Source organism: Lepidochelys kempii, chromosome 1 (assembly GCF_965140285.1).
Source record: "Lepidochelys kempii isolate rLepKem1 chromosome 1, rLepKem1.hap1, whole genome shotgun sequence".
NCBI classification, from domain to species: Eukaryota; Metazoa; Chordata; order Testudines; family Cheloniidae; genus Lepidochelys; species Lepidochelys kempii.
In genome coordinates, this window is record NC_136380.1 from 307,494,378 (window position 1) to 307,508,126 (window position 13,749).

The window sequence follows — 13,749 nt, forward strand, 5'->3', positions numbered from 1 at the left end:
CATAAAAACCTCACAACAGCTTAGTTATGACAGAAACAGAAAACTGTGACTGAAGGTGACAAATAAAAGTTAACCCACTCTTTCTATTTTAAACATCCTACTTAAGGGTGCACATATATACGCACACACAAATTCAGTGGAAGCCAAATAGAGAGCCATGTGTTCTTATACTGAATTATTTATCACTTCCTTACTGCAGAAAGAAGAAATCGCTTGACTTAAAGTATGGATTAATCTGCAGTTTCCTGTAAGCGGATTCACCACATCAGAAGTGAATAAGCAGCAGGAAAAATTACTTGCCTGAACAAATATAATATTTCAGTTCGCATTTTTTTTTAAACAGCAGTATTTTTTGGTATATATCCTAGTGAGATCTGGTGGGGAGGAGGCTGGAATCCTTTGGCAGACAGATCACAACCAGCCATAGGAGATGCAACAAGAATCTGCTGAGATCCATAGCCAACTAACGAGAGAAGTACAAAACTTCCTAGGTTGGTCACTCTCTTTCCTTCGCTGGATGATTAAAAACAGTTTTAACAAGGCATGTGTGAGTAAAATAGTTATTGACCCTTCATTTAATTGAATTTTTTTAACAATCCTACCTTCTTTATCTGTAGCAGGTGCACCCAAAGCAAAACCAACATCTCCAACCCTGTCTGGACTGCTAAACACCGACATGCCTTTTGTATTGTTTGGAGAAGGTTTTTCTACATTTTTCCAGTTGGCATACTCAGAAAGTTGTTTACTAAGACTACCCATAGAAAGAAAGAAAGAAAGAAAGAAAACACATTAGGGAAATAGTAATGTGACATTTAAATATATCATATTTACTATAACAAAAACATCCATTAATTATTCATGGTGAGGTTTAAAAGGATAAAGAAAAGGAGTACTTCTGGCACCTTAGAGACTAACCAATTTATTTGAGCATAAGCTTTCATGAGCTACAGCTCACTTCATCGGATGCATACTGTGGAAAGTATAGAAGATCTTTTATACACACAAAGCATGAAAAAATGGGTGTTTACCACTACAAAAGGTTTTCTCTCCTCCCACCCCACTCTCCTGCTGGTAATAGCTTATCTAAAGTGATCACTCTCCTTACAATGTGTATGATAATCAAGGTGGGCCATTTCCAGCACAAATCCAGGGTTTAACAAGAACGTCTGAGGAGGGCAGGGAGGCGTAGGAAAAAACAAGGGGAAATAGGTTACCTTGCATAATGACTTAGGCTTGAATAGAGACTGGGAGTAGCTAAGTTAATTGTATTCAATTTGCAAATGAATTCCAATTTAACAGTTTCTCACTGGAGTCTGGTTTTGAAGTTTTTTTGTTGTAATATCGCAACTTTCAGCTCTGTAATCGCGTGACCAGAGAGATTGAAGTGTTCTCCGACTGGTTTATGAATGTTATAATTCTTGACATCTGATTTGTGTCCATTTATTCTTTTACGTAGAGACTGTCCAGTCTGACCAATGTACATGGCAGAGGGGAATTGCTGGCACATATCACATTGGTGGATGTGCAGGTGAACGAGCCTCTGATAGTGTGGCTGATGTGATTAGGCCCTGTGATGGTGTCCCCTGAATAGATATGTGGGCACAGTTGGCAACGGGCTTTGTTGCAAGGATAGGTTCCTGGGTTAGTGGTTCTGTTGTGTGGCATGTGGTTGCTGGTGAGTATTCGCTTCAGGTTTGGGGGGCTGTCTGTAGGCAAGGACTGGCCTGTCTCCCAAGATTTGTGAGAGTGTTGGGTCATCCTTCAGGATAGGTTGTAGATCCTTAATAATGCGTTGGAGGAGTTTTAGTTGGGGGCTGAAGGTGACGGCTAGTGGCGTTCTGTTATTTTCTTTGTTAGGCCTGTCCTGTAACCTACTACAGGACAGGCCTAACAAAGAAAATAACAGAACGCCACTAGCCGTCACCTTCAGCCCCCAACTAAAACTCCTCCAACGCATTATTAAGGATCTACAACCTATCCTGAAGGATGACCCAACACTCTCACAAATCTTGGGAGACAGGCCAGTCCTTGCCTACAGACAGCCCCCCAAACCTGAAGCGAATACTCACCAGCAACCACATGCCACACAACAGAACCACTAACCCAGGAACCTATCCTTGCAACAAAGCCCGTTGCCAACTGTGCCCACATATCTATTCAGGGGACACCATCACAGGGCCTAATCACATCAGCCACACTATCAGAGGCTCGTTCACCTGCACATCCACCAATGTGATATGTGCCAGCAATTCCCCTCTGCCATGTACATTGGTCAGACTGGACAGTCTCTACGTAAAAGAATAAATGGACACAAATCAGATGTCAAGAATTATAACATTCATAAACCAGTCGGAGAACACTTCAATCTCTCTGGTCACGCGATTACAGAGCTGAAAGTTGCGATATTACAACAAAAAAACTTCAAAACCAGACTCCAGTGAGAAACTGTTAAATTGGAATTCATTTGCAAATTGAATACAATTAACTTAGCTACTCCCAGTCTCTATTCAAGCCTAAGTCATTATGCAAGGTAACCTATTTCCCCTTGTTTTTTCCTACGCCTCCCTGCCCTCCTCAGACGTTCTTGTTAAACCCTGGATTTGTGCTGGAAATGGCCCACCTTGATTATCATACACATTGTAAGGAGAGTGATCACTTTAGATAAGCTATTACCAGCAGGAGAGTGGGGTGGGAGGAGAGAAAACCTTTTGTAGTGGTAAACACCCATTTTTTCATGCTTTGTGTGTATAAAAGATCTTCTATACTTTCCACAGTATGCATCCGATGAAGTGAGCTGTAGCTCATGAAAGCTTATGCTCAAATAAATTGGTTAGTCTCTAAGGTGCCACAAGTACGCCTTTTCTTTTTGCGAATACGGACTAACACAGCTGTTACTCTAAAACCTTTAAAAAGATAATGTACAATATTTCACTGTATTAGAGGCTATTGTTAAATTTTTAATTGTAAACTGTACCATTTTAAATATATATTTTAATAATCTAGATACCTAACCTGCAATCTGATCTGCATTGGCAGACCGTTAAACATGCATGGAGTTACACTGATGTCAATGCAGCTCCTCAAATACAGATCAAATTGCAGGATAATAATCTTGGTGTGATGGGATTTTCTTGGTGTGAGTTAAGAGAGAATGTGGATAAAAATTTTCCAGAGCATGTAATTGATTTTTATTGGGATTTAGGCACTTTTGAAACCTTTAGGGAATTAAAGCATAAAGACTTTCTAATGTTTAAAAAAAAAAAAAGGTCAAACAAACCTAAACTATTTATTTAGAAAGTATTAACAGGTTTGCAAGTCTTTTCCATGTAAATATCAGAAACAATGCAATAATCATTACAATAGTGAGCTTTTGTTTAAAGATATATTATACAGGAATGTAGTTATCAGATATCTCTATTTAACATGGTTTTACCATATTACAGAGTATCATTACAACACCTATGACATGCTGTTCCGAATGACTATTAAATTGAGTGAAATCTCTGATGACACATATTTAACAGACCAGGCATGTCTACCAAATCTTAATATTTGAAAAAAATTACAGGTGTGGTGGGGGTGTTATGCAGCTGAATAAATGTACTTGAATAAAAAGGTATACAAATATCTAAGTATCTATTTGTTCTCTATTTTGCTGGGTACATAATTAGTGTTAATTTTTCATAACAACCACCTCTCATATTTTTTGAACCATTCCTCTATGGTTGGACTATTTTTGTTTTTTCCAAGGAGAGGCTATCAGTAGCCAAGCAGCTACTAGCAGATAAGAGATTAATTGTTCATTTCCTTCAGTGTGATCATTTCCGCAAGAATCTCCAGGAGGAATACCAAAGTATCATTTGGTAATAAATATCCAACAATATGTGATATTTGCTTACAGATTGCGTTCCTATACTCTCTAATGACTGGACATGTCCACAATATATACATAAAATCTCCTCTTTCACCATAATTTATCCAACTTTATCCCAATCTCTCTATATTTTTTATCTGACTAGTGTGAGATAACACTGAAACAGTAATTCAAAGGAAATGTCTTTCATTGTGCTTCAGACTGAGGATGCTGATCCTCTTTTGCAGATCAAACCCCATTCCTCTGGGGTAATTTGCCTACCCCAGTCCTTTTTCTAGTGTGTTATATATATACTTTTTTTTTCCTTTTTTTTTTTTTTTTAAAGGAAAGCTGTCTGCAAAGATATAAATTAGGGCTGTCAATGAATCGCAGTTAACTCACGCAATTAACTGAAAAAATAGATCGTGATTTAAAAAATTAATCGTGATTAATCAGTTTTAATTGCATTGTTAAACAATAGAATATCAACTGCAAATTTATTAAATTTTTGGATGTTTTTCTACATTTTCAAATATATTGACTTCAATTCCAACACAGAATACAAAGCATACACTACTCATTTTATATTATTTTTGTTTACAAATATTTGCACTGTAAAAATGATAAACAAAAGAAACCATATTTTTCAATTCACCTCATACAAGTACCACAGTGCAATCTCTTTATCATGAAAGTGCAACTTACAAATGAAGGGGTTTTTTGGTTACATAACTGCACTCAAAAACAAAACAATGTAAAACTTTAGAGCCTACAAATCCACTGAGTCCTACTTCTCATTCAGCCAATCGCTAAGACAAACAAGTTTGATTACATTTACAGGAGATAATGCTGCCCACTTCTTATTTACATTTTCATGAGAAAGTGAGAATAGGCATCCTCATGGGACTTTTGTAGCTGGCATTACAAGGTATTTGTATCTGGAAAAAGGCTAATGTAGTGCCAATCTTTAAAAAAGGGAAGAAGGAGGATCCTGGGAACTACAGGCCAGTCAGCCTCACCTCAGTCCCTGGAAAAATCATGGAGCAGGTCCTCAAAGAATCAATCCTGAAGCACTTGCATGAGAGGAAAGTGATCAGGAACAGCCAGCATGGATTCACCAAGGGAAGGTCATGCCTGACTAATCTAATTGCCTTTTATGATGAGATTACTGGTTCTGTGGATGAAGGGAAAGCAGTGGATGTATTGTTTCTTGACTTTAGCAAAGCTTTTGACACGGTCTCCCACAGTATTCTTGTCAGCAAGTTAAGGAAGTATGGGCTGGATGAATGCACTATAAGGTGGGTAGAAAGCTGGCTAGATTGTCGGGCTCAACGGGTAGTGATCAATGGCTCCATGTCTAGTTGGCAGCCGGTATCAAGTGGAGTGCCCCAAGGGTCGGTCCTGGGGCCGGTTTTGTTCAATATCTTCATAAATGATCTGGAGGATGGTGTGGATTGCACTCTCAGCAAATTTGCGGATGATACTAAACTGGGAGGAGTGGTAGATACGCTGGAGGGGAGGGATAGGATACAGAAGGACCTAGACAAATTGGAGGATTGGGCCAAAAGAAATCTGATGAGGTTCAATAAAGATAAGTGCAGGGTCCTGCACTTAGGATGGAAGAATCCAATGCACCGCTACAGACTAGGGACCGAATGGCTAGGCAGCAGTTCTGCAGAAAAGGACCTAGGGGTGACAGTGGACGAGAAGCTGGATATGAGTCAGCAGTGTGCCCTTGTTGCCAAGAAGGCCAATGGCATTTTGGGATGTATAAGTAGGGGCATAGCGAGCAGATCGAGGGACGTGATCGTTCCCCTCTATTCGACATTGGTGAGGCCTCATCTGGAGTACTGTGTCCAGTTTTGGGCCCCACACTACCAGAAGGATGTGGATAAATTGGAGAGAGTCCAGCGAAGGGCAACAAAAATGATTAGGGGTCTAGAACACATGACTTATGAGGAGAGGCTGAGGGAACTGGGATTGTTTAGCCTGAAGAAGAGAAGAATGAGGGGGGATTTGATAGCTGCTTTCAACTACCTGAAAGGGGGTTCCAAAGAGGATGGCTCTAGACTGTTCTCAATGGTAGCAGATGACAGAACGAGGAGTAATGGTCTCAAGTTGCAGTGGGGGAGGTTTAGATTGGATATTAGGAAAAACTTTTTCACTAAGAGGGTGGTGAAACACTGGAATGCGTTACCTAGGGAGGTGGTAGAATCTCCGTCCTTAGAGGTTTTTAAGGTCAGGCTTGACAAAGCCCTGGCTGGGATGATTTAACTGGGAATTGGTCCTGCTTCGAGCAGGGGGTTGGACTAGATGACCTTCAGGGGTCCCTTCCAACCCTGATATTCTATGATTCTATGATTTACATGCCAGGTATGCGAAACGTTCATAGGCCCCTCCATGCTTCTGTCACCATTCCAGAGGACATACTTCCATGCTGATGATGGTCATTAAAAAAATAATGCATTAATTAAATTTGTGACTAAACTCTTTGGGGGAGAATTGTATGTCTCCAGCTCTATTTTACCCGAATTCTGCCATATATTTCATGTTACAGTAGTTTCAGATGATGACTCAGCACATATTCATTTTAAGAACACTTTCGCTGCAGATTTGACAAAATGCAAAGAAGGTACCAATGTGAGATTTCTAAATATAGATACAGCACTCAACCCCAGGTTTAAGAATCTGAAGTGTCTTTCGATATCTGAGAGGGACGAGGTGTGGAGTATGCTTTCAGAAGTCTTAGAAGAGCAACACTCCGATGCGGAAACTATAGAACCCGAACCACTAAAAAAGAAAATCAACCTGCTGCTGGTGGCATCTGACTCAGATGATGAAAATGAACATGCATCAGTCTGCACTGCTTTTGATTGTTATCGAGCAGAACCTGTCATCAGCATGGACCCATGTCCTCTGGAATTGTGATTAAAGCATGAAGGCACATATGAATCTTTAGCCCATCTGGCATGTAAACATCTTGTGACACCAGCTACAACAGGGCCATGAGAACACCTGTTCTCACTTTCAGGTGACACTGTGAACAAGAAGCAGGCAGCATTATCTCCTGCAAATGTAAACAAACTTGTTTGTCTGAGCGATTGGCTGAACAAGAAATAGGAGTGGACTTTGTGACAGTTTGCCCCCCCTGCCCTCCCGCATGCCACCAGATGTGTTGGGATGCCACTGAGTCAGCCTATTCTGCCAGCCTGGGTCCCCTTTATCTGGTCTTGCTGGGCTAGGCTCACAAACCTCTTCCAGCCAAGCACACAGGCAGGGCCACACCCAGCTGCACAGAGAGACAGAGATCTGCTCTAGAAAGATTCAGCCTTAGGGACTTGCCCCAGCACTCTGGTGCCCACTCCCTTAATGGGGTACAAACCCAAAGGTTTTACGAAATTCGCCCTCTCCCTCAATGTGGAGGGAGATGCGCACAACTGCTTCCCCCCACCCCGTTAGAAATTACATAAACTGGGTTATATTATAAACACGAAATAAGTTTATTAACTACAATCGGTGAATTTTAAGTGGTAAAGCGATAGCAAACAGAACAAAGCAGATTACCAAGCAAATAAAACAAAGCACACAAACTAAGCTTGATGCACTAAAGAAACTGGTTACAAATAGTAATTCCTCACCCTAGATATTGTCTTAGGTAGATTCCTTCACAGGCCATGTATCTTTCCAGCCTGGGTCAAGCAGTTCTATACATACACACACACACACCCCTCCCTCATTCCAGTCCTTTTGTTTCCAGCCATTTTCAAGTATCTCTTTGGGCAGGGAGGCAGAGGAGAAATGAACTGAAGACCTTGATTGTTTTCCTCCCCCACCTTGTATAGGATTTCCATAAGGCAGGAATCCTTTGATTTCTCCACCTCCCAGTGGAAACGTTCAGCAGTCCAAGATGGAGTTTAGTATCAGGTGACCAGGTCACCTGACTCTGTAGTGTCACAGCGTCCATGAGTCAGTGGCAGTACGGAGCGTCCACAGGAAGGCCAAGCCTTTTCACAGTCCACTGTCCACGCTGACGGGCCATCAGCCCTGTCTGGCTTTTCCATTGCTATACCTGAAGTGTTAGCAGTGGGTGTCACCCAAAGTAGCATAGTTGATATACAGATACATAGTCAATATTCCTAACTTCATATACAGAAATGATACAGGCATACAAATTGGATAAACACATTCAGTAAATTATAACTTTTCCAATGATACCTTACAAGACCCATCTAGCATAAAGTACATCTCAGTTATATCATATTCATAACATAAGCATATTTTGATAAGAATATGGAGTGCAACGTCACAGCATTGTTGGCTCTGAAGTTTTACATTGTTTTATTTTTTAATGCAGGGTTTTTTTTGGTACATAATTCTACATTTGTAAGTTCAAGTTTTATTATAAAGAGATTGCACTCAGTACTTGTATTAGGTGAATTGAAAAATATTATTTGTTTTGGTTTACAGTGCAAATATTTGTAATAAAAAATATAAAGTGAGCACTTTACACTTTGTATTCTGCGTTATAATTGACCACAGGATGACTATGAGCTGCCAATGTGATATGGCCATGAAAAAAGCTAATGTGGTCTTGGGATGCATCAGGCGAGGAATTTCCAGTAGGGATAAGGAGGTTTTAGTACCATTATACAAGGCACTGGTGAGACATCATCTGGAATACTGTGTGCAGTTCTGGTCTCCCATGTTTAAGAAGGATGAATTCAAACTGGAACAGGTACTGAGAAGGGCTACTAGGATGATCCGAGGAATGGAAAACCTGTCTTATGAAAGGAGACTTAAGGCGTTTGGCTTGTTTAGCCTAACCAAAAGAAGGCTGAGGGGAGATATGATTGCTCTCTATAAATATATCAGAGGGATAAATACCGGAGAGGGAGAGGAATTATTTAAGCTCAGTACCAATGTGGACACAAGAACAAATGGATATAAACTGGCCATTGGGAAGTTTAGACTTGAAATTAGACGAAAATTTCTAACCATCAGAGGAGTGAAGTTCTGGAACAGCCTTCCAAGGGAAGCAGTGGGGGCAAAAGACCTATCTGGCTTCAAGATTAAACTCATTAAGTTTATGGAGAAGATGGTATGATGGGATAACATGATTTTGCCAATTAATTGATCTTTAACTATTCATGGTAAATAGGCCCAATGGCCTGTGATGGGATGTTAGATGGGATGGGATCTGAGTTACTACAGAGAATTTTTTCCTGGGTATCTGGCTGGTGAATCTTGCCCACATGCTCAGAGTTCAGCTGATCGCCATATTTGGGATCGGGAAGGAATTTTCCTCCAGGGCAGATTGGAAGAGGGCCTTGGGGTTTTTCGTCTTCCTCTGTAGCAAGGGGCACGGGTCACTTGCTGGAGGATTCTCTAAACCTTGAAGTCTTTAAACCATGATTTGAGGACTTCAATAGCTCAGACATAGGTGAGAGGTTTATTGCAGGAGTGGGTGGGTGAGATTTGGTGGCCTGCATTGTGCAGGAAGTCAGACTAGATGATCATAATGGTCCTTTCTGACCTTAAGATCTATGAATCTATTAATTTGAAAATGTAGAAAACATCCAAAAATATTTAAATAAATGGTATTTTATTATTGTTTAATCGTGCGCTTAACTTTTTTATCGCTTGACAGCCCTAATATAAATTAGTTATAATTTTTTGTTTTTTAATTGACCAGATTCCACTATCCTTGGCAAAATGTTCGTTTTGAATGGGTTTTTCTTCCCAAAAAAAGAAATTGCATGCTCTCACCAGCACTCCAGATCTTTTTCATTTGCTAAAGTAGTGGTTTGACATTTAAATCTTGGAGCTCTTCTAGGCTGTTTGAGACCTAAATTTCCAGGTATCTTATATAACTTGTTGATCATGTGTATCAAAATGTTTTCTAAAGGAATGGCTTTTCAGAATTTGGCAAATTTTTAGCTAGCATTTCAGATTTGGCATAATTTACTTTAAATCCAGATGCTTTTGCAAAGTCATGGATTTCTTTAGAAATTAATTTTAGGGAACTATTTGGTTTAGATAAATAAAATAATATTACATCATCTGCATACAAAGCTATTTTCTGATGTGTTCCTGCAAGTTTAATTCTTAGGATAGATTTATTTATCCTTATTCTCTGTGCAAAAGGATCGATAGCCAGTACAAAAGTAAAGGAAAAAACAGAAATCCCTGTTTAGTCCTTCTGTTCATCTGAAATGAGATTTAACCCCATTTTGTTGACATTTTTTAACAAATGTATGATCAGGAGGCTTAAAATGTAGTAATAATTTAGTCTCTGATATCTACACAGCAGGGATTTGTAAACCTGTTAAAATGTCAACGAATCTTTTTACTTCATTTAAAAAAAAACTTAAGTATTATCTTCTCAATGCCCCGAGGAATTCCTAACTCTGAAATGGCAAGAAACCCTACAAAACACTGGGAACTGATGTCAGTACCGGCAGTAAATTCTACCTGGAGCAGCCAGATACCCCAGGGATCTTAGGAAGCCTGCAAGAGCCTCTGATAGGGGTAGATGATTAAAACTTTATGGACATATTTATTCTTTTCTAGGAAAATAGGAATTTCCATACTAGATCAGACCAGTGTTTCAGTTCCCTGTCTCGGACAGTGGCCAGTTCTTGCAGACAACCATGGAATTGCCATTCTTAAGGAAATTTTCTTCCTAATACTCATCAGCTACTGGTTGGCTTATGTCCTGAAACGTAACAATACAACCTTTTCAAATATTTATCTTTTCTAATCTATGTGTGTTCTCATTCACGTCTAATCTTTTTTAATCTTACTAAGCTCTTGGCCTCAATGATCTACTGTAGCAATGAGTTCTACAGGTTAATTATGTTAGTTGTTGAGGTTGAGAAGGAGAACTGACAGATGAAATCCAGATATAATGCTGAATGATTTAACTGCTCATTTCCTTGCTTTTTAGGTTTTGTATTGCACAATATGCAGTCTAGCAACTTAAATGCCAATTTAACAAAAAAAATTTTGTGGGGGAATCTCTGAAAAATTTTAAATAGATACATATCAATACTGTATGTTCGATCAACATGGAACTTTCAACTGTCTTTTGACAAGTTATCATGCCAAATTTGAAGACTAAACTCAATCTCTAAGGTGTGAAATAGAGGAATTCTTTTTCAAACTTGAAATTAAAATTTCAATACATCATTGGACTATGGAGTTGCTACCAAGGACTCCATTATCAAATCTGTAGTTCTGACTTTACAGTTTTGAAAGAGGTGTAAACACTTACCCAGAGTATCCACCAATAAGAGCATAGTCCTCAGATGTCCATCCATTTATATCTTTATGGGAAACGTCAGCACCATACTGAAGGAGAACTTTTATTAAACTAAGCTCTCCTCCAGAGGCAGCAATCATGAGAGGTGTTCTAAAACAACCACAAGATGACATTTAACATATCAATTTATATGATCTTTCATCTTCATTTTTTTAATCCCTAATTGTTCTCAAAACATAACTAATCTCTTTCTTCCTAGCGCAAGTTAAACAAAATCCAAACAAGACACCCAAAAAATTCAGACTCAAGTGTAAACAGAAGAGAAAATAAACTACTGCACTCAGTCTTCTTACAAGTTAGTGTAACACTAACAATACAGAAGGTATGTTTGAATTAGGGAATTTTTCGAAAAATTCTCACCTGTACTAACACTAATTCAACTCACTAGTAGGCCTCCCACCAGTCTGGTATTACCAGTGGGAATTCTTTCCTAAAAGTCTCTTTATAGAAAAAGAATGGCTGCAGAAGTCAGTAGAAGAGGACTTATTAGATGATGAACCCAAGATAAGAACGGTAGTTCAGTTTCCAGAAGTCACTATGAAAGGAGTTTGCATACTTAGCTGTTTAATTAACAACATTTATAGCGCTCTCCCATACCCGTAATCAAGCAGATTGTAAGAATATTAAGGGGACGTGTTATAGCCAAAGCATTTTTGAATGTGCAGTGAAACAGATATAGGAACTGAAATTTCACCAAGGAAAAATCTTTCTTCACTCATACTCAATATGGCTTCCAAGTAGACTACTTTCTGACAAGGAACCAAGACGCGCTTCTTTTTAATCACATAGACATACACTTCTTACATGGCATGTATTCTGCAAACTGCAGACTCTTTCTGTATTTATTACTGCACAGGCACAAATAAAAAGGCAGCCAACCCACAGAAATATAATTTCTCAGAGAGGATTTACTCTCTTTTGCACTTGAAGTGAGATATAGTCAATCACAAGTCTGATGTTAGGGAGACCTGCCAGCAGCAAAATATACATGATTTTGCACTAGCAAATTAAATCCATATTGGGAAGATGATCACCTGTGAGCTGTACGTGCTAGGATCTTTCCTTCTACTAAGTCTTCATTAGGATACCACGACATGTATCAAGGGCACACAACAGTAAGCTGTTAAAGAACGGAAGTTGCTGCAAGAATGAAGTCCTGCTCTCCTAGGCCTTACTATGCAGTAAAATAACTCCTAACCATCCAGAATTGGGGTTTCTTCCACTTGCTTGAAAAAGGAAGCATCTAAGATAAGTGTCAATTAATCCCCTGATCAGAATTTGGTATAATCTGAATTCCTTATTCATGCAATCACCTTCTGCTAAAAATAAACCTTGCTGGGCTAATTCATACAAAATTGGAGGATTAAACATTTTAAAATGTATTTGTAATGGTTATTCACGACCATGGTTATTCTCAAAAGTAGACATCTAGCAAGAATAGTCCAGATTTTGCTTAGATGGCATAGGTTTTCTTACAACACAGCACTTCCCTCATGCAGATTGCAGGCTTTAACGTACCTTTTTACACACATCTTTCTTTGATCTGTACTTTGTGAAGATCAGCTACACCAGAGGACCTGCCTCTGTATTACTTTTGTAGCATCCACCATTTGGGGCTACTGCTTATTTCGTAGATTAGTCAATAATAGTTTGACCTATACTTTACCTTTTAGACTTGTCTCTAGCATGTACATCAGCTCCTTTTCTAAGAAGAAACTCTACCATCTCTTGGTGATTTTCAGTTATAGCAATAGTAAGCGGTGTATACCCCTCCTATGGAATAAAGATAAATTATTTTTCCCGTAGATATATTATGCACATGCACACACTCCTACTTTCTATTTAAAATAAAAATTAGATTTAATATGATTAATAACTAAAAAGAGACAATGTGGGTGAGGTAAAATCTTTTCTTTGTGAAAGAAACAAGCTTTTGAGCTACAAAGAGCTCTTTGGTTGGTGAAACAGACAACCTTCAGAAGAGATCTGTGTAGCTCAAAAGCCTGTCTCTTTCACCAACAGAAGTTGAGCCAATAGAAGATATTATCTCCCCACCTTGTCTCTAATATCCTGGGACCAACACAGCTAAAACACCACTACTACTAACTGAAGGATTTTTTTAAAAAATAGAATGTTGCAATCATAAAATCTGCTAACACAACACTGTACACTGAAATAAAACAATATTTATCCATACAACACACATAGCACAGGCCAGAGTGGCACAAGATTCCCATACTGATCCACTGAAGTTCCTCATCCTTGATAGGAGGGTAAAGCTAGTAGGCAGGTTCACTTTCCAAGCTGATCTAATTCATATATGTGGTGAGACTGCCAACAAAATAATAGTGGCAGGTTTTATGATATGTATACTTTCCACTTAAAGCTTGACAGAGACCAAAAATTAAAATTTCACATACACCACTGCACAGTAGTAACGTAACACATTTGATAGCTAAAATCTTATTCACAGTAGTGAAAAAAGTCTATTTTAAAATGTTGAATTCTGAGGAACTTTACACAACACAGAAGCTACAAATCCTAAATTTCTATACTACTTTAGAATGTACTGACA

General features: G+C 38.9%; 1 protein-coding gene across 18 annotated transcripts in view; it reads right to left on the reverse strand.

The window, feature by feature from the left end:
* ANKRD26 (ankyrin repeat domain 26) overlaps positions 1-13,749 on the reverse strand; it is a 189,839-nt gene that overhangs the window by 157,223 nt on the left and 18,867 nt on the right. For 17 of the 18 annotated variants that reach the window (XR_012156802.2, XR_012156803.2, XR_012156804.2 and 14 more), the window contains exons 4-6: positions 12,841-12,947; positions 11,127-11,264; positions 603-751 (exon numbers count right to left, since the gene is read on the reverse strand). Coding sequence is in view for 15 of the 18 variants with exons in the window: in XM_073328178.2 (XP_073184279.2) it covers positions 603-751; positions 11,127-11,264; positions 12,841-12,947 (394 nt within the window). In the remaining 3 variants the exon portion in view is untranslated. Of the gene's footprint in view, positions 1-602; positions 752-11,126; positions 11,265-12,840; positions 12,948-13,749 lie in introns of those variants that run through there. The other variant, XM_073328177.2, reaches the window with a different exon arrangement.